Source organism: Argopecten irradians, chromosome 1 (genome assembly GCF_041381155.1).
Source record: "Argopecten irradians isolate NY chromosome 1, Ai_NY, whole genome shotgun sequence".
In the NCBI taxonomy this organism is placed as follows: domain Eukaryota; kingdom Metazoa; phylum Mollusca; class Bivalvia; order Pectinida; family Pectinidae; genus Argopecten; species Argopecten irradians.
The window spans coordinates 67,812,949-67,835,945 of NC_091134.1; the positions used below are offsets into that span (position 1 = coordinate 67,812,949).

At 37.4% G+C, this 22,997-nt stretch overlaps 1 protein-coding gene across 1 annotated transcript; it reads left to right on the forward strand.

The window, feature by feature from the left end:
* On the forward strand, positions 1-22,361 carry LOC138306252 (cryptochrome-1-like). The gene is made up of 11 exons (XM_069246652.1): positions 1-339; positions 4,009-4,117; positions 4,941-5,083; positions 7,773-8,046; positions 10,140-10,280; positions 10,504-10,674; positions 12,302-12,442; positions 12,955-13,106; positions 17,101-17,303; positions 17,550-17,609; positions 21,749-22,361. Exons 1-11 carry the CDS (start codon positions 161-163, stop codon positions 21,865-21,867), a joined length of 1,692 nt encoding a protein of 563 aa, XP_069102753.1. The 5' UTR covers positions 1-160; the 3' UTR covers positions 21,868-22,361.
* The last annotated feature ends 636 nt before the right edge of the window (positions 22,362-22,997 follow it).

The window sequence follows — 22,997 nt, forward strand, 5'->3', positions numbered from 1 at the left end:
TCGGTTAACTCATTTGCATACAGTCACGTTTCCCAAAGCATGGTTGTGTAGTCTTCGTCAACAAAACATATATACATACGTATATTGTCATTGCGATCAATTGGCCGAACGGAAATGTGGCATTTTGGTGGATAATGTGAAATATCAACATTTTGTTGTAATGTCTAATAAGCCCAGGAGTCAACGGAAACAAATATTGCACTGGTTTCGTAAAGGGTTACGCTTACACGACAACCCTGCTTTGAGGGATGCGCTGAAAGGAAGCTCAACTTACCGCTGTGTTTATATTCTGGATCCCTGGTTTGCCGGTTCCTCGCAAGTCGGCATCAATAAATGGAGGTAACACGTTTTAGAAAGAGTCATGGATACAAATCTCCTTACTCGTTAATCACTAGATTACTTTCTCACCTGCGGGTTGCCCGTTGATATTTACGTAACCATAAAAATGAGTAGGAGACAGGTGCGCGGGGAGTATTGTTTTGGGGATTTGACAGAACGTAAACTAACTAGTTATACACTGTACGGTTCGTGCCATCAGTCATGGTCTCTTTATAAATTTAGGAATAAAAAAGTTTTTTTTTGTCAATCACATTTTTCAGAGTAATAAATTTTGAAGTTGCCGTTCCACCATTGGTTAAGAATAAATACTCATGTATACTCACAGGTTTACGACTCGCGCGCAAAAAAAACAACTAAAAATCAGTATTTTTTTTGTTTTGCGCGCGTCGTAAACCTGTGGTACACTGTAGGCCTACTTATATGTACCCTACTGGGTCGATCATCGTTGACCAGTTAACTCAGCTGTAGAGCATTCGATCAGCAAGTGTTCGGCGGTCCCGGGTTAGAATACTGTGATTTGCCAGTTTTTTTTCTCCTTTTCTCCTTTTCTCCTGAACTGCATCCAGTTTTACTATGAGATAGTCTAGGGGTGGATATTATGTCAGTGATAGGAACCCCTGGAGTATCAAGGATGTGTCATTGTGACTTTACCCCAAATCATGCTGGAAAAAAAGTCCTCAAATATATTACATGTGAGGGTAATATTAAAACCCTCACCATGCCATCAGGGACATAAATTGTATAATATGCTGAAAACATGCATTACATTATTTATTATTTTTGAAAATGATATTTTATTTGGTGATGCAGTCATATGCCATCTAAATTGATGTCAAATATCAAATGTTTAATTAAAAAATCTGTTGATCCATGCATCATGTATACAATTTATTTGAAGGGGAGACAACTCCTAATATACTATGAAAGTTTTGGTTACCATGGTAACCAGGTCACTATATACTTAGGGTTTTGTATGAAAAAATTGTCCTTATATAATTAGATCCCCTCCTAAACTACTATTGGCTAACTATTAGCCATTGGCTTACAGGTGTTACTATGTAGGGAGTTAGAATTGTACCTGCTGCCCCTATTGCATGATCGTAAAAGGCGACTAAATTTAGGATCTTATCTTTTCTCTTCTTCCTAACTGACTTCGTCAACAAAACTTTCTCTTTCCTAATGCCACTCTTGGCACTGACTTTTTTAGCCTCACCTCACGTTAATCACTAGATTACTTTCTCACCTGCGGGTTGCCCGTTGATATTTACGTAACCATAAAAATGAGTAGGAGACAGGTGCGCGGGGAGTATTGTTTTGGGGATTTGACAGAACGTAAACTAACTAGTTATACACTGTACGGTTCGTGCCATCAGTCATGGTCTCTTTATAAATTTAGGAATAAAAAAGTTTTTTTTTGTCAATCACATTTTTCAGAGTAATAAATTTTGAAGTTGCCGTTCCACCATTGGTTAAGAATAAAATACTCATGTATACTCACAGGTTTACGACTCGCGCGCAAAAAAAACAACTAAAAATCAGTATTTTTTTTGTTTTGCGCGCGTCGTAAACCTGTGGTACACTGTAGGCCTACTTATATGTACCCTACTGGGTCGATCATCGTTGACCAGTTAACTCAGCTGTAGAGCATTCGATCAGCAAGTGTTCGGCGGTCCCGGGTTAGAATACTGTGATTTGCCAGTTTTTTTTCTCCTTTTCTCCTTTTCTCCTGAACTGCATCCAGTTTTACTATGAGATAGTCTAGGGGTGGATATTATGTCAGTGATAGGAACCCCTGGAGTATCAAGGATGTGTCATTGTGACTTTACCCCAAATCATGCTGGAAAAAAAGTCCTCAAATATATTACATGTGAGGGTAATATTAAAACCCTCACCATGCCATCAGGGACATAAATTGTATAATATGCTGAAAACATGCATTACATTATTTATTATTTTTGAAAATGATATTTTATTTGGTGATGCAGTCATATGCCATCTAAATTGATGTCAAATATCAAATGTTTAATTAAAAAATCTGTTGATCCATGCATCATGTATACAATTTATTTGAAGGGGAGACAACTCCTAATATACTATGAAAGTTTTGGTTACCATGGTAACCAGGTCACTATATACTTAGGGTTTTGTATGAAAAAATTGTCCTTATATAATTAGATCCCCTCCTAAACTACTATTGGCTAACTATTAGCCATTGGCTTACAGGTGTTACTATGTAGGGAGTTAGAATTGTACCTGCTGCCCCTATTGCATGATCGTAAAAGGCGACTAAATTTAGGATCTTATCTTTTCTCTTCTTCCTAACTGACTTTCTCTTTCCTAATGCCACTCTTGGCACCGCCTCACTTTTGGCCTTGAGTTGAGCGTTCGCCCCTGTGAGGAAGGCTCTGGGTTCTGTCCCCTGGCCGAGACACACCAAAGTCTATAAAAGTGGTAGTTTCTGCTCCTGCTTAGCGTTCAGCATACAGGGAGTGGGACGACTGGTTCGCCCGTTGTCAGTATAATGTGACCGGGTGGGGTGTGTTGCTTGGTGTCTTCGGCGGCATGCTTCAGTGATATAGCACTATAAAAAGGGCAACAGTTCCACTATACATGAAGACACAACACGAACGTACCGCAGTCTCCCAAAACACGCACCTCGCACAACATACACGCAACACTACGCATACATGGGAGGCCGTCCTTACATGACCATAGCTGTTAATAGGACGTTAATAAATCAAACAAACAAACAAACAAACTATGTAGAGCTCTGCATATTGGACTGAGTCGATCATCTGTGATCGGCTACATTTTCTCCTCTCTTGTTACAAAATTGGTCAGTTTAATACTTTAATTTGCCAACCCTTGTTTCAAGCATTGGGAATATGCTTACAACAGGGAATGTGTAAACATGGGTTGTTCAACGGTGACCAGATGACATTTGATATAGCATTCAGCTATATATCTGATGAGGTCCTGGATTTGAATCCCTATCTGGTAGCTTCATTGCCCCCTTTCCTGTTACAAACTTGGCACCTAACTAAAATAATACCCACTTTGGTGGTATAATTAAGAGTCTCTCATGTCTTTGAGGGCAAAGACTTTGAAAAGGGAAGGAGGATTGTAGCTGGATTGGACTAGCTCCATCATTGGTGACCAGATAGGTCAATCGATAGAGCATCTGGTCTGTATTCGGAGGTCCTAGGTTCAAATCATGGTCTGACTACTACATTTTCTCCTCTCCTATAGTGAGTAAATTTATTTAGATTGACCATACATTATCATGCAAATCAATCTCTTGCTAGATCTTTGATCATGATATTTGTATAAAATAATCGAAGCAGGTCACAATCTGTGTGGCTGCAGATCCATTTTGATATTGCTCCTTAAAAATTGTTCTAAAGTTGTATGCCTTATAAGCAGTTATTACAACAAATATGTCTTGGATTTTTAAGTCCAATTGTCGTCAAATAAGAAAAAAAAAACATAATTTTGGAGGGATATGTCATAATAGATAACTGAAAAGTTGTAAACATTACATTTTCCAGTTACAGTAGGACTTGTCAAGTTATTTTACAACATATCCAGGGTATTGATGAAAGATTCACCTATAGAGCCTTAGTGTTTGTACCTTAGATTTGCTAAATTATGTTTTTTTCTTTATTTCAGATTCTTGCTTCAGTGTTTAGAAGATTTGGATTGTTCACTGAGAAAGCTAAATTCTCGGCTGTTTGTTGTTCGTGGCCAACCAACAAATGTCTTTCCACACTTATTTAAGGTACAACATTAATTAGAAAATTAGAATGCCAAATACCTTTTACACAGGTTCTGTGTGCTTGAAAACTTAAAAGCATGTAAAAATATGGTATATCCTTGGGGAACGGGAATAGAGTATGTATTAATTTTGGCTTTAACCCACGGGGGCAGGAGGGGCGGGCCCAATAGGGGGAAAAGAGGTAAATCCTTTAAATCGCTACTAGTCATAGAGTTCTGCATGGAATGTAACCAAATTTGGCCAGAAACATCCTTTGGGAAAGGGAACAGAGTGTGTATAAATTTTGGCTCTGGCCCCCTGGGGGCAGGAGTGGTAGGTTAAGAGGTAAATCTTTAAATTTCTTCAGAAAAGAAACAATGATCCTGTATTCAGAAGGTTACTTGGCATTACAATAACCAGGTGAGCGATACAGGCCCTCTGGGCCTCTTGTCTTTTACTCTAATCATAATGTTCCTTTAGTATTAAGGGTCCCATATATATATACCTGTAACCATGGTACTGTACAGAAATCTAATTACAATGATCATTATAAAGATACAAATGGTAAAATTTATATCTGTTGCAATGGTTTATATAAATTTATTTCATTTTGAAGTAGCTATACACTGTGTATAGGGTAGTTTTCGTATCAAAATGCTTATTGTTAATACATGTAGTTATTTTATATCATTTTATTTGCATGTAATCTTGAATTTTAAAATTCATATGATGTCTTTGAGACCCACATTGTTTAATCTTAAGAGTCCATATAGTTTAGGTTCAGAGATTTGTATCGGAGGAACCCCATATCAGAAAAATTTCACCCTTTGTTATCATTTGTGTTTAGGAATGGAATATCACAACATTGTCGTTTGAGGAAGACTCTGAACCATTCGGGAAGGAGAGGGATGCTGCTATCAAGGCCTTGGCCTCAGAAGCTGGTGTTGAGACCATTGTCCGCATCTCACATACCCTTTACGATTTACAAAAGTAAGTTACGCATACTTATTACAATTGCAACATGTGCTTGACTCATTCAAATATCCTGTGCAGCTCCAGTGTTAGTGATAATGTGTTGGTATGGTGAGGAATTGATGGTCTACATTACATATATATCAGGCTATTCAAATGGTGTAAACGAATTATGCTAGTGTAAATAGTGTTTCCATTATTAAGATATATCTTACATATATATATGAACATAAGGTACAGTCAAACCTGTTTAAAGTGACCTTCCAATGGATGTTCAAAATAAGGTCGCATAAGAAAGGTGGTCACTTAAGACAGGGTCAATAATGAAAATAATTACGTACCAGATGCATGGTTAATAGTAAAATGCTCCATTGGGACGCATAATTACATCGTGATTTACATTGTACATGTCAAAATTGAATGTTTTACTCGTCGATGTATCAAAGTTATACATTAGAATAATCTATGTAAAAGTGTCTAAAAGAAATAATATCAACTGGAAATATGATAAAGATGGATATAATTACGTACCAGAAGTATGATCAATCGCAAAATGCTTTAATTCACGGAAATTTTGCCAACTGAAGCGTACACTGTAGCTGTTTACAATGACAATTATCAAGAAAAAAAAAGTCAAAAATTATGAAATATCAATACACAAGTTATTTGTATTATTTAAATCATGTACGTTTGATAAATGGTAGTGCACGATATTGGTGACATCGTCTCAAAATACACATAACCTTTACTTAAAGCATTGTTCTTTTCTTTTCATATACCTACATCATATTTTATATCATTGAAAATGTTTTTTATTAGGTTACCTGAGACGAAGTCTCATAGTGACCTATTCCAATCTCATTTTGTCCGTCGTCATCCGTCGTACGTGTGCGACGATAAAACTTCATTTTCGACTTCTTCTCCAAAACTGCAGAAGCAATTTCAATGAAATTTTGTACAAACCTTCAAAGGCATAAGACCAATCAAAATTGTGAATTATATGGTCCCCACCTCTCAGAGGGGAGAGGCCAAAAGGGGTAAAATTAACTAAAATTTCAAAAATGTTCTTCTCTACTCACAGATGTGGTAGAATCAAATACTCTTCATAGATAGAAAGCTTTAAGGTCCTTTACAAAAATTGTGAATTATGTGACCCTGGGGTCATTCGTTTCCCCATGGGGAGGGGGTTAAGTTTACCATAGTTATATAGGGAAAACATATTTTTGAGCATTATTCGGTCATTTGTGATAGGAAATAATTCAAATGTTGTCAGAATTATCAGTATGAGATGGCCATTGAATCCTATTAACAAATTTTCCATGACTGACCTCCAGGGGCCTTATATATATGGGTGGGGTCAAATAGGCTAAAACTTAAAAAATCGCCTTCTGAAATTCTAGAAATGGTAGAATCAAATACTTTTCATAGATGGAAAGGTCTTAAGGTCCTTAAAGTGAATAGTCGGGCAAAGAAAACCAGTCTAAATGCGTTCATTGGCCTTCCAAAAGTTCTCGCATATTAATACGACGGCCAAGTTCTGTTTACGTTTCCCAGTTCTGACCATTAAAGTAAAGGAAAGTTGAAAGCATTGAAAGCGAGGCTGCGTGTAACCACGGACATAGTCAGCCGGGAGGACGTTTTAGGATTCCTATGCTTTAAATTAATTTCTTCTTACGCAGACAGATTTTGGCGAGAGATTTTATTTTTCTATTTCATAAGAAATTATACTGGATACATTCACACCATTTTTACCGACTTTAGCCATCCTTGCCCGACTGTTCACTTTAACGAAAATTGTGAATTATATGACCCTTGGGTCTTGTGTTTCCCCGTGGGGAGGGGGTTAAGTTTCGCGTTTCCTCGTAGGGAGGGGGTTAAGTTTACTATAGTTTATATAGGGAAAACACATTTTTGAGCATTTTTTGGTCATTTGTAATAGGAAATAATTCAGATGTTGTCAGGGGTCAAAAGGGGTCAAATAGGCTAAAACTTCCAAAATCGTCTTCTAAAACTTTGAAATTGGTTGAATCAAATACTCTTTGTAGATGGAAAGGTCTAAAGGTGTTTTATAAAATTGTGAATTATATCACTCTGGGTCTCATTTTTCCCCCTCAGTGAGGAGGGGTCAAGTTTTTTATAGTTTATTTAGGAAGAACACATTTATGAACATTTTTTGCTCAATTTTCATAGGAAATGAGTCAAACTTGGTTAGAGTTAATTATTTGCCTGAGATATAGAAGTTTCATATCCATATCAGTCCTCGCTGACTCCCTGGGTGACCAGAGGGGCGGGACAAAACAGGGTCAAAATTACTAAAACATTTCTGAGTTCACAGGATTGATGGAAACAAATTCTCTTCATAGATTAAAAAGTCAAGTTTGTAAAATCACTGACCAACATCAAATGCCAGTATATAGTGTTTATGTGTCTTTCTTTTATTCTATATCTGTAGTCAGGTGACCGTTAAGGCCCATGGGCCTCTTGTTAGCTCACTTGCCATCAATTGATTGAGTTGAGAGGCAAACAATCCCAATATACTGATTGTCTGATGTATGGTTATTACATCCTTAGCCTCCAACTAAAGTTCATTCAAAAGTTACACTAGGATGATATCATTGGTCCTTTACCAAAGGGAGACTTCTCAAATTTTCATTTACAAAAACAAATCTGTATAAATCTGATGACGGACTCCGGTTGTTTTCCCCAGAATCATAAACCTAAACTATGGAGTATCACCTCTTACGTACAAGCGGTTCCAGATGTTCATCTCTAAGATGGACCCACCTAAACAGCCAGTGGACACCATCACCGCTACTTATCTAGGAAAATGTCGCACACCGCTGAGTGAAGACCATGATGAACACTATGGAGTCCCCACGCTGGAGGAGCTGGGATTCGAAACAGAAGGTCTCAAACCTGCGGAATTTCGTGGAGGAGAGATGGAGGCACTGTCACGTCTTGAACGTCACTTAGAGAGAAAGGTACCACATACTCTGATTTTTCGTTTTGCTTTTCTGATCTTTTATGCTTGAGTTTGATTGTTGTATTGGTGAAATTCTTCAAGAAGGATTAACATATATTTTGTATGTTATGGAGGTGTAACATTTAAAATGGGAATATTCTTGAAATAAGCTTTGTTTATGACAAGAAAATAAAAATCCTTATTTTTGTGTTTTAGTTTTATAGCATAGTTAATCCTAATAAGCTTTGATCCTTTTGAAAATATATGATTTTAAGTTTGTGGACTTGTACAGTGATTGGTGTGTATCATGTGTGGACTTTGATAGGAGTTTTCACTGTAAAAGTGATACTTTGTCTTAAAAGCTTTAAGTACCTAGTGCATTGCTACAGACAGTCTTCATTCAGCTTCATGTTCACATCAATTAGATCATTACTGGGTAGTAATAGTAAATGTTTTACAAGATACACATGAAACTGGCCAATTTAACACCTTGTAACAAATGTGAAAAGGATACTTAGGTTATTAGAATGCTTGCTCCTGTCCTGCTAGTTCTTATGAAGGATACTTCGGTCATTAGAATGCATGTTCCTGTCCTGTCTTGTACTTATCATATGAAATAATTGTAGGTGCCTTCTTTTCTGAAGAATTTTGTTTAAAAATTAGAAATTGAATTCTATTAACAGGTATTTTCATGATCAAGTCATACTTATCATGTTCAAGAGATGGTTTTTGTGTCGCCTGTAATGCAAATACCAGTACGCCTGGGAAAAGGTTTCCATGCACGATAACTTAAATATTTATAGTCCAATTTCAACCAAATTTGGTATATTGCTTGGATGATTTCGATACTGTTCAAAATCTGTCAATATTTCCAAGAGTTACGGGACTTTAAAATCGTCAAAACAGATAAATCCATGGTCTGCTCGATAACTTTAGTATTTATTGCCCGATTTCAACCAAATTTGGTTTATTGCTTTATATCAATGAGATCTCCAATGGGTTTAATACTGGTCAAAATTCGTCAATATTTTCGAGAGTTATGGGACTTTAAAATCTTCAAAATAGATAAATCCATGGTTTCCGCTCGATGACTTTAGTATTTATTGTCTGATTTCAACCGGTTTATTGCTTTATATTAATGATATCTCGGATTAGTTTGATACTTGCCAAAATATGTTAATACTTGCAAGAGTTACAGGACTTTAAAATCGTCAAAACAAAGAATTTCTTAGTTTCAGCTCAATGTCTTTTGTATTTATTATCCAATTTCAACCAAATTATATATATCGCTTTATATCAATGAGATCTAAGATTGATTTGATACTGGTGAATATCCGTCAAAATTTGCAAGAGTTACGTGACTTGATAACTTCACCTAATTATTAACAATATTTTCAACTGTAAATTTGAACTATTTTTTGTGATGTTTTAAACTGCTGTGCAAGCGACACATCCACTTCCGTGGAATTCTTGTTATTGCTTAATTTTCATGGTCTATATTTGAAACATTTGTATTCAGTTTTGAAGTTGCATTTTAATATAAAACTAGTGATTTTTCAGGCTAAAGCTGCCTTTGGTTTTATGATAATAATGATACAGCTCCAGTTAATATTTATAACAGTGACTGTTGCTGGGATGCTGATCTCTCACTTGTTAACTTCCAAGCATGTACTGACATACTGCTGACTGGAGTGCTATGGTAATCTGTGTCTAAAGTGGAATCATGCTGTTGTCATGGATTCAACGCTTAAATTTTGTGTCCTTCACTTCATAATACAAGGAAGGTCAAAGAGATGCTATGATCTTCCTTGCATTATGACCTGCCATTGGATGAAATAATGTTCTCTTATAGTTGTTTACTCAATCTTTGATAAACTTAATAATTACTTGTTTCATAGAAATTTTGTAATTTTACTTTATCAATGAAACAAGTTTTTTTTTTTTAATTTCAATAACATGATCACTATTTATGCACTGTTGTATTAAGTTTATATTGTTATTTATATTTGATAAATAAAATTGTACACCACTTTTATTGTTTTTGTTTCAGGCATAGAAGCATTGTGGTACTTTGAGCTAGATTAGGATATATTTGTGTGTTATTTATTGTAGGCCTGGGTAGCCAGCTTTGAGAAACCAAAGATGACCGCACAATCATTATTCCCCAGCCAAACTGCTCTTAGTCCCTACCTGAGGTTCGGTTGTTTGGCACCACGTCTGTTCTATTGGAAACTAGCAGAACTGTACAGAAAGGTAACCATGCTCACATCGAATTTCACTACAAAACATTCCGAAAGAAAGTGACTTTAGTTTCAAAATTACATAATTACATACATTGAACTTTGTGTCCTGCCATGAAATGTGGAGCAAATAGAGTTACATGTCATGTTTATATACGTATGTTTATATTGAAACTTCATTCATGTAAAAGATTTTAATGAGATTCATGCTAAAATGAAATGGTTTTATCCCACAGGTGAAAAAGCAATCAGATCCCCCGCTATCTCTCCATGGTCAACTGTTATGGAGGGAATTTTTCTATACAGCTGCTACCAATAATCCCAACTTTGATCAGATGAAAGATAACCCTATCTGTGTGAAAGTACCGTGGGATCACAACCCTGAGGCTCTAGCTAAGTGGGCAGAGGTGAGTGTAAGCTGTAATTGACCACACAAAGTACGCTTTCCATTACATTATGTATTTCTAGTTTCCTTTCTGGTAATATATCATCTTGACTTTCAACATCATTATCAAAAGTGGTTTCAGATTTGCATTTTTAGGTCATCTGACCCAAAGGGTCAGGATGACCTATTGTCATCATGCACCGTCCGTCGTCGTGCGCCGTCCGCCGTCCGCCGTCCGTAAACTTTTCATTCAAACGACTTCTTCTCAATAACCGGAAGGCCCAGGGTACTCATATTTGGCCTGTAGGTTGCTGGGATGGAGGGCTACCAAGTTTGTTCAAATAAATGACCTTGACCTTCATTCAAGGTCACAGGGGTCAAAAAGGCTAAAATCTTTAAACGACTTCTTCTCAAGAACCAGAAGGCCCAGGGTACTGATATTGGGCCTGTGACATGCTGGGATGAAGGGCTACCAAGTTTGTTCAAATAAATGACCTTGACCTTCATTCAAGGTCACAGGGGTCAAATAGGCTAAAATCCTTTAAAAAACTTCTTGTGAATAACTAAGAGGCCTGGAGACCTGATATTAGGCCTGTGGCATGCTGGGATGAAGGGCTACCAAGTTTGTTCAAATAGATGACCTTGACCTTCATTCAAGGTCACGAGGGTCAAATAGGCTAAAATCTTTAAACAACTTCTTCTCAAGAACCAGAAGGCCCAGGGTACTGATATTAGGCCTGTGACATGCTGGGATGAATGGCTACCAAGTTTGTTCAAATAAATGACCTTGACCTTCATTCAAGGTCACAGGGGTCGAATAGGCTAAAATCCTTTAAAAAACTTCTTGTGAATAACTAAGAGGCCTGGAGACCTGATATTAGGCCTGTGGCATGCTGGGATGAAGGGCTACCAAGTTTGTTCAAATAGATGACCTTGACCTTCATTCAAGGTCACGAGGGTCAAATAGGCTAAAATCTTTAAACGACTTCTTTTCAAGAACCAGAAGGCCCAGGGTACTCATATTGGGCCTGTAGCATGCTGGGATGAAGGGCTACCAAGTTTGTTCAAATAAATGACCTTGACCTTCATTCAAGGTCACAGGGGTCAAATAGGCTAAAATCCTTTAAAAATCTTCTTGTGAATAACTAAGAGGCCTGGAGACCTGATATTAGGCCTGTGGCATGCTGGGATGAAGGGCTACCAAGTTTGTTCAAATAAATGACCTTGACCTTCATTCAAGGTCACGGGGGTCAAATAGGCTAAAATCTTTAAACGACTTCTTTTCAAGAACCAGAAGGCCCAGGGTACTGATATTGGGCCTGTGACATGCTGGGATGAATGGCTACCAAGTTTGTTCAAATGAATGACCTTGATCTTCATTCAAGGTACCGGGGTCAAATAGGCTAAAGTCTTTAAATGACTTCTTCTCAAGAACCAGAAGGCCCAGGGTACTGATATTGGGCATGTAGCATGCTGGGATGAAGGGCTACCAAGTTTGTTCAAATGAATTACCTTGACCTTCAATCAAGGTCACGGGTCAAATAGGCTAAAATCTTTAAACGACTATGTTGTATTGTACTAATAGTCAGATGACCGTTAAGGCCCATGGGCCTCTTGTTAGTGTATATATACTATTGTCTCCGTTACAGGGTATGACAGGTTATCCATGGATTGATGCTATCATGCGTCAGTTAAAACAGACAGGCTGGATACATCACTTAGCCAGGCATTCCGTAGCTTGTTTCCTCACTCGAGGTGACTTGTGGATCTCATGGGAGGAGGGCATGAAGGTAAATATACTAACTAGCCATGCCATGTCGATATGCCTCAAGGAAATTTCAAAATTGAAATACGTTGAAATAATGTTCTATGAAAGATTCCTTGAGGCTTCAAATTCTGTGCCAAATCAGTTTAGAACTTGAACAATGATTAATTCTTACATTCACCATGGTCAACATGTCATTTTTGATTGTGTATTATTGTACCTGTACTTGATGAATGTCTGTAATATTTCTTCGTGCTACCTGTAGTTCCAGGTATTTGATGATATTGTATAATTTTACGTGTGTTACCTGTATTATTTCATCTGTGTTACCCGTATTCCCAGGTATTTGATGATATTGTATAATTTTAATGTATTACCTGTATTTTCAGGTGTTTTGATGAACTAGTATAATTTCATCTGTGTTACCTGTATTCCCAGGTATTTGATGAAATAGTATTATAATTTTACGTGTGTTACCTGTATTTCCAGGTGTTTGATGATATTGTATAATTTTACCTGTGTTACCAATATTTCCAGGTGTTTGATGAACTATTACTGGATGCTGACTGGAGTGTGAATGCTGGCATGTGGATGTGGCTTTCCTGTAGTTCATTTTTCCAGCAGTTTTTCCACTGCTACTGTCCAGTGGGATTCGGGAAGAGGGCTGATCCTACTGGTGATTTTATCAGGTAACTAACCATTATCATTATATTGTATGTCTTTTGCTAAGATTGATATCTACCAGTGAATGGAACTTCTGTTTATCTGAGCATTTTTAGCCCACCATCATCAGATGGTGGGCTATTCAAATCGCCTTTCGTCCGTGGTCCGTGGTCCGTGGTCCGTTCCGTCCGTCCGTCCGTTAACAATTCTTGTTACCGCTATTTCTCAGAAAGTACTGAAGGGGTCTTTCTTAAATTTCATATGCAGGTTCCCCTAGGACCGTAGTTGTGCATATTGCATTTTGGGACCGATCAGTCAACAAGATGGCCGACAGGCGGCCATCTTGGATTTTGATAGTTAAAGTTTGTTACCGCTATTTCTCAAAACGTACTGAACGGATCTTTCTTAAATTTCATATGCAGGTTCCCCTAGGACCCTAGTTGTGCATAATGCAATTTGGGACCGATCGGTCAACAAGATGGTCGACAGGCGGCCATCTTGGATTTTGATAGTTAAAGTTTGTTACCGCTATTTTTCGGAAAGTACTAAAGGGATCTTTCTCAAATTTCATATGCAGGTTCCCCTAGAACCCTAGTTGTGCATAATGCAATTTCGGACCGATCGGTTAACAGGATGGCCGACAGGCGGCCATCTTTGATTTTGATAGTTAAAAGTTTGTTACCGCTATTTCTCAGAAAGAACTGAAGGGATCTTACTCAAATTTCATATGCAGGTTCCCCTTGGACCCTAGTTGTGCATATAGCATTTTGGGACCAATCGGTCAACAAGATGGTTGCCAGGCGACCATCTTGGATTTTGATAGTTAAAGTTTGTTACTGCTATTTCTCAAAAAGTACTAAAGGGATCTTTTTCAAATTTCATATATAGGTTCCCCTAGGGCCCTAGTTGTGCATATTGCATTTTGGGACCGATCGGTCAACAAGATGGCTACCAGGTGGCCATCTTGGATTTTGGTAGTGGAAGTTTGTTACCACTATTTCTCAGAAAGTATTGAAGGGAACTCAAGCAAATTCCATACACAGGTTCCTCTAGGGCCCTAGTTATGCATAATGCGTTTTGGGACCAATCGGTCAACAAGATGGCCGCCTGGCAGCCATCTTGGATTTTGATAGTTAAAGTTTGTTATTGCTATTTCTTAAAAAGTACTAAAGGGATCTCTCTCAAATTTTATATGTAGGTTCCCTTAGGACCTTAGTGGTGCATATTGCATTTTGTAACTGATAGGTCAACAAGGTGGCTGCACGGCCGCCAGCTTGGATTTCATTGTTGAAGTTTGTTACCACTATTTCTTAGAAAGTACAATAGCGATCTGTCTCAAATTTTATATGTAGTCGTGTTTGAAAAAGTTTGAAAAGCAGGGAAAAGATCCCTCTTTCCATTGTCAGACATAGATCATTCTTTGGTGGGCGCCAAGATCCCTCTGGGATCTCTTGTTTAAAATCTTAGATATCTGTCTTCAGGATTTGACAAATCTCTTTGAGAAACTTGTATTTATAGGTGTTGATAATCATCTGTGAAAAAGCAGATTAACCTTGGTTAATCAGGAGATGAAACTGTAGAGTATCGAGTTGGGGATTCTGGTTTTGTTATACTAAAGAAATGTTTTTATCTGTTTGGTGATTCAATAGCAGCAGGATAGGAAAATTGTAATAAACAGGCGAATAATTCCAGGATGTAGGCTTGGCATTATGCATAAAGCAAAGTCCAGTTTTATTTCAGTTGATTATGACAAAATTAGTGATGAAATCATTTTTATCAATTACATTATTTTGAAAATTATATCTTGCTCACCTGGCCCGAAGGGCCGGTGAGCTTTGTCATGGCGCGGCGTCCGTCGTCCGTCGTCCGTCCGTCGTCCGTCCGTCCGTCCGTCCGTCCGTCAACATTTCCTTTAAATTGCTACTAGTCATAGAGTTCTGGATGGATTGTAACCAAATTTGGCCACAAACATCCTTGGGGGAAGGAGAACAGAACTTGTATAAATTTTGGCTCTGACCCCCCGGGGGCAGGAGGGGCGGGGCCCAATAGGGGAAATAGAGGTAAATTCTATAAATCGCTACTTGTCCTAGAGTTCTGCATGGATTGTAACCAAATTTGGCCAGGCACATCCTTGGGGGAAGGGGAACAGAACTTGTATAAAATTTTGGCTCTGACCCCCCGGAGGCAGGAGGGGCGGGGCCCAGTAGGGAAATAGAGGTAAATTCTATAAATCGCTACTTGTCCTAGAGTTCTGCATGGATTGTAACCAAATTTGGCCAGAAACATCCTTGGGGGAAGGGGAACAGAACTTGTATAAATTTTGGCTCTGACCCCAAGGGGGCAGGAGGGGCGGGGCCCAATAGGGGAAATAGAGGTAAATCCTATAAATCGCTACTTGTCCTAGAGTTCTGCATGGATTGTAACCAAATTTGGCCAGAAACATCCTTGGGGGAAGGGGACCAGACTTGTATAAATTTTGGCTCTGACCCTCGGGGGGCAGGAGGGGCGGGGCCCAATAGGGGAAATAGAGGTAAATCCTATAAATCGCTACTTGTCCTAGAGTTCTGCATGGATTGTAACCAAATTTGGCCAGAAACATCCTTGGGGGAAGGGGAACAGAACTTGTATAAATTTTGGCTCTGACCCCTCGGGGGCAGGAGGGGCGGGGCCCAATAGGGGAAATAGAGGTAAATCCTATAAATCGCTACTTGTCCTAGAGTTCTGCATGGATTGTAACCAAATTTGGCCAGAAACATCCTTGGGGGAAGGGGAACAGAACTTGTATAAATTTTGGCTCTGACCCCTCGGGGGCAGGAGGGGCGGGGCCCAATAGGGGAAATGGAGGTAAATCCTATAAATCGCTACTTGTCCTAGAGTTCTGCATGGATTGTAACCAAATTTGGCCAGGCGACATCCTTGGGGGAAGGGGAACAGAACTTGTATAAATTTTGGCTCTGACCCCCCGGGGGCAGGAGGGGCGGGGCCCAATAGGGAAATAAGAGGTAAATCCTATAAATCACTACTTGTCCTAGAGTTCTGCATGGATTGTAACCAAATTTGGCCAGAAACAACCTTTGGGGAAGGGGAACAGAACTTGTATAAATTTTGGCTCTGACCCCCCGGGGGCAGGAGGGGCGGGGCCCAATAGGGGAAATAGAGGTAAATCCTATAAATCGCTACTTGTCCTAGAGTTCTGCATGGATTGTAACCAAATTTTAGCCAGAAACATCCTTGGGGGGAAGGGGAACAGAACTTGTATAAATTTTGGCTCTGACCCCAAGGGGGCAGGAGGGGCGGGGCCCAATAGGGGAAATAGAGGTAAATCCTATAAATCGCTACTTGTCCTAGAGTTCTGCATGGATTGTAACCAAATTTGGCCAGAAACATCCTTGGGGGAAGGGGACCAGACTTGTATAAATTTTGGCTCTGACCCTCGGGGGGCAGGAGGGGCGGGGCCCAATAGGGGATATAGAGGTAATTCCTATAAATCGCTACTTGTCCTAGAGTTCTGCATGGATTGTAACCAAATTTGGCCAGAAACATCCTTGGGGGAAGGGGAACAGAACTTGTATAAATTTTGGCTCTGACCCCCCGGAGGCAGGAGGGGCGGGGCCCAATAGGGGAAATAGAGGTAAATTCTATAAATCGCTACTTGTCCTAGAGTTCTGCATGGATTGTAACCAAATTTGGCCAGAAACATCCTTGGGGGAAGGGGAACAGAACTTGTATAAATTTTGGCTCTGACCCCCCGGGGGCAGGAGGGGCGGGGCCCAATAGGGGAAATAGAGGTAAATCCTATAAATCGTTGATTCCTAGACAAAATTAGTGATGAAAGGGGACCAGAACTTGTATAATTTTTATCAATTACATTATTTTGAAATTTTATCGTATAAATTTTGGCTTTGACCCCCTTGAGCAGAAAAAGTTGGGCCCAATAGGGAATTAGAGGGTTAATATTCAAATTCCTTCAGAAAATAAACAATGAACTTGTATTCAGAATCTTGTTTTTTGATACTTCAGATCGTACATACCTGAACTAAAGAACTATCCATCAAAGTACATCTTTGAGCCATGGAATGCGCCACAGTCGGTCCAGAAGGCAGCCAAGTGTGTCATTGGGAAGGATTATCCAGTGCCCATCATCCGTCATAGTGATGTCAGCAAGGTTAACATGGAGAGAATGAAGCAAGTCTACCAACTCTTAGCTCAGCGAGCATCTGCAGGTATGAAGCTTTAGGAGATATCAGTTAATATTTCAATAGCGACAAATATCAAGTGACTGTGCATTAAAAGGATGAAAAAATTCCACTTGTTACAAAGTCATTATCAAAATTTAATTCATTTAAACCAAAGATACGTGTAATGAAAATACTATTGGTTAATAAAGAGAGTAAATAATTAAGTTATATTAGAGTAAATATTGTACATGTACTTAAATATGTTATAATGTATATTCTGGTGTTTTTTAGTGTCTTCTATACCAAAGCACACAGAGGACCTGACAAACAAGACCACTATGGCACTTACAGGTAAATATATAAATGAAACTTCCAGATAAATATAACAATGACACTTACAGGTAAATATAATAATGACACTTATAGGTAAATATAACAATGGCACTTACAGGTAAATATAATAATGATACTTGCAGGTAAAATATAATAATGATACTTACAGGTAAATATAACAATGACACTTACAGGTAAATATAATAATGATACTTACAGGTAAATATAACAATGGCACTTACAGGTAAATATAATAATGATACTTGCAGGTAAATATAATAATGATACTTACAGGTAAATATAACAATGACACTTACAGGTAAATATAATAAAGATACTTACAGGTAAATATAACAATGGCACTTACAGGTAAATATAATAATGATACTTGCAGGTAAATATAATAATGATACTTACAGGTAAATATAACAATGGCACTTACAGGTAAATATAATAATGATACTTGCAGGTAAATATAATAATGATACTTACAGGTAAATATAACAATGACACTTACAGGTAAATATAATAATGATACTTACAGGTAAATATAACAATGGCACTTACAGGTAAATATAATAATGATACTTGCAGGTAAATATAATAATGATACTTACAGGTAAATATAACAATGACACTTACAGGTAAATATAATAAAGATACTTACAGGTAAATATAACAATGGCACTTACAGGTAAATATAATAATGATACTTGCAGGTAAATATAATAATGGTACTTACAGGTAAATATAACAATGACACTTACAGGTAAATATAATAATGATACTTACAGGTAAATATAACAATGACACTTACAGGTAAATATAATAATGATACTTACAGGTAAATATAACAATGGCACTTACAGGTACATATAATAATGATACTTGCAGGTAAATATAATAATGATACTTACAGGTAAATATAACAATGACACTTACAGGTAAATATAATAATGATACTTACAGGTAAATATAACAATGACACTTACAGGTAAATATAATAATGATACTTGCAGGTAAATATAATAATGGTACTTACAGGTAAATATAACAATGACACTTACAGGCAAATATAACAATGGCACTTACAGGTAAATATAACTATGGCACTTACAGGTAAATGTAATAATGACACTTGCAGGTAAATATAACAATGACACTTACAGGTAAAAATAACAATGACACTTACAGGTTAATGAAATAATGACACTTACAGGTAAATATAACAATGACACTTACAGATAAATATAATAATGACACTTACAGGTAAATATAACAATGACACTTACAGGTAAATTTAATAATGACACTTACAGGTAAATATGATAATGACACTTGCAGGTAAATATTACAATGACACTTACAGGTAAAAATAACAATGACACTTACAGGTTAATGAAATAATGACACTTACAGGTAAATATAACAATGACACTTACAGATAAATATAATAATTACACTTACAGGTAAATATAATAATGATACTTACAGGTAAATGCAATAATGACACAGATAAATATAACAGTGACACTTACAGGTAAATGAAATAATGACACTTACAGGTAAATATAACAATGGCACTTACAGCTAAATATTATATTAAATGATAAATATTATATTAAATGATATTTACAGATAAAAAATAATAATTACACTTACAGGTCAATATAATAATGATACTTACAGATAAATGCAATAATGACACTTACAGGTAAATATAATAATGGCACTTACAGGTAAATATTATAATTATACTTACAGGTAAATATAAGAGTGGAGTGTCATTATCAAAATCATTCTGTACTTAATATTTCACTGTCATCAATCTGAAAACAGATAAGGTTTATAATGCACATTAAGGAGTATTACAACCATTTGATGGGGTGAGATACAGAATATACTGTAAGAAACCACTGTCACAGGGTTCTTTTCTATGTATGCTTGGCTTCTCTTTCTTGCAGTCTGTTACATGAAATTCTGAGGGGACATATATATGAAAAAATCTCATACAGTGTCTATGCTTGTAACGCTTTGAGATTGCTGGGAGATGAGCAAGAGGCATCATTATTACAGCGTCAACCTGAGACGAAGTCTCAAAGTGACCTATTATAAATCGACCCTTTTGTCCTCTCGCTCGTCGTACCGCACGTCCCGTCAGTCAGTGCGAGGCGTGCGTATGTCCGATAACACCAAGTTTACATTTACGACTTCTCTTCTACAAATAAACCGCTGAATGCAACACTTCCATTGAAATTCATGCACAAAACCATCTAAGGCCACTAAGGCACAATCAAATAAATGGGTTGAACTATATGGTCCTCTCACCCCCCAGGGAGTTCTATTTGGGGGAGTGGGGCCGACAAGAGGGGTAAAATTTGACTAAAATTTACAAAAATATTTCTCCCTACCACTCCTCCTAGTATGCGTGAGGCGAACTTAAAATACTTCTTCATGAGTATAGAAAAGGTCCTAAGGTCCTTTAGCAAAAATTAGTGAATTATACAAAACCTGGGGTCTCAGAGTTTCCTCCCACCTGGGAAAAAACGGAGGGGTTAATAGTTTTACTATAGTTTATATAGGGGGAAAACACTATTTTTTGAGAATTATTTTGATCATATTGTATAGATAAAAAAAATGCGTCAAAATATTGTCAGAATTATACAGTATGAGATGGCCATTGAATCCTAGATTAAACTGATAATTTTTCCATGTCTCTGAATCCCCAGGGGGCCTTAGGGGGCGGGGTCAAAAGGGTCCAAAATAGGCTATAAGGATTGCAAAAATCCTCTTCTTCTGAAATTCTATTCTGGCAATCTCCCTGATAGAATCACGTACCTCTTCAATAGATGGAAAGGTCTTAAGGTGTTTTATGAAAATTGTGAATTATATGACCCTGGGGTCTCAACGTTTCCCCCTGGGGAGGGGGTCAAGTTTACTATAGCTTATATAGAGAAAACACATTTATGAGCATTTTTTGCTCAATTTTCATAGGAAATGAGTCAAACTTGTTTAGAATTATTAGCCTGAGATAACATTTTAATATTATATCTATGTTGGTCCTGGTCAACCCCCTCGGGGCAGAAGTGTGGGGCCAAAAGGGGCAAATAGGCTAAAACTTTAAAGATCTTCTTCTTAAATACTGGAAATGGTAGAATCAAATACTCTTCATAGATGGACAGGTCTTAAGGTGTTTTATGAAAATTGTGAATATTACATCACCCTTGGGTCTCAGGTTTCCCCTGGGGGGGGGTTAAGTTTACTGTAGTTTATGTAGGGGAAAACACATTTTTGAGCATTACTTAGTCATTATAATAGGAAATTTATAGTCAATTGTTGTCAGAATTATCCCTATGTGATGGCCATTGAATCTTATTACCAAATTTTCCATGACTGATCCCCAGGGGCCTTAGGGGGCGGGGCCAAAACGGGTCAAATAGGCTAAAACTTCAAAAATCTTCTTCTGAAATTCTGGAACTGGTAGAATCAAATACTCTGCATAGATGGAAAGGTCTTAAAGTCCTTTACAAAAATTGTGAATAATATTACCCTGGGGTCTCATCTTTCCCTTCTGGGGAGGGGGTCAAGTTATTACTATAGTTTATATTGCAAAAAAACTCACTCATTAGGAACTGATTATTTTGCTTAGTTTTCATTAGGAAATTAGGTCAACTCTGGGTATAGTAATAATTAGCCCTGACGTTTGCATTGTAACATCATAACCAAATTTGGTCATCGGCTAGAAAAACCCCCCAGGGCCAGTGGGGAGGAGCCAAAAATGGGTCAAAATGGATATCATTTCAAATATCTCTTACTTCAGAATTCAACAGATCTTGATGTAACTATCAAATAATCTTTATAGATTTTAAAAGTCACAAATTTATAAAATAACGTCAATGAATATTCAATGGGGATGAGTGGGCCAGATAAATAGTGTATTATATGCTTCACGTCTTCTTGTTCTCATTCATTCTGTATGCTGATATCAGGCTGACCGAAAGGGCCCATGGGCCTCTTGTTTTGCTTCTAGTTTTCTTTAAACTAATAGTCATTTTCACCTATTATTATAAGAATTATACCAGTAAAAAACATGGTTTTATCTTCGTCAGGAATGTCTGTACTGCTGTTGCTATTATGTTCTTGCTTTTGTCTGATAGGTGCCCACTCTGGAAATCACCCGACCCGAGTCCTGGTCTGTTGTAACGCTGCAGATCAGAATGACAATAATGACCAGGGAATTGGCACGACGTTTGCGGTGTACTCCAGTGCATCATAGTTCCTGGCATCATTACTCCAGTGCATGCGAAGTCCCAGGCATCTTACTCCTGTGTATTTGAGTCCCAGACATTGTTGTCACTGGTGTTACACCTTGTGGTTCACGTCAGTATAAAAATCTGTAAACTTTTTGAGCTGGTTTAATCAATGCAAATTACAGACAAGATTTCATAATACGTTCAGTAATTTGTGAGAATACAAAGTATTTTTTTCACAAAAAACGTACGATATAAAAAGGGGAGGTAACTGTGTGTATGACGGACAGATGGAAATGCTGCAAATGCACTTCTTTTCAAAAGGGCCGTAACTCTGGACTAGGCACCAAAAGATGCAGCTACAAATTAAGACAATTTTAAAATGGTGGTTAGCATAAAACTACAGGATAATGTCATTCATCTGAATGTGTTTTTGTCACTTGAAAGTGATTCCGTATATTCAGCATCAGTGGTGTTGATGGTGGTAACTAGCACTAACTGTAAAATGCTGTTTACATGTTCAGCTGTTGGTGGTTTATTTAAAACCATCAATGTTAACACAACATGCCTATTATCTGATGATTACAGAGAAGTAAATTACAACATGGATGTTTTTCAAATAATATGTGATAAAAGGTTTTCTTTTGATACATTCTAGTTTCAATCACGTAGTGGAAAGCATCCTCATTTCAAATTCATTACCTTATAATGTATGTTCATTATTTAGTTGCTCTACTATAAGCTAGTGAATCTTGTGTTCAGAACATGTATGATGACCTATTTACATGTTCTAGCATCAACTACACACCATACAAAATTAGTGTTTTAATTGCAACTTATTTCATAATTTCTTTCAAAATTTGGCTGTGTCCTTTGGTAACTCAAACATTTAGGGTTACAATTAATATTTCTCTGGCTGACATTACTTACAAGTAACCTTTTAAGTTAGATTGTTCATGAGAAAGGTTCACATATGTATAGATTACACTTGAGAGTTATGGCACCTAGAACATTCACACACGTCATTTGCTTGCATACAGATAAGGCTATGTAATTACACATTGTTTACCATGAAATAATTCATATTCACTGTTTAAAATTGATAACATTAAAAATTTGACTGGTAAAAATAAATTATGTAAAGAAATTTGTAATT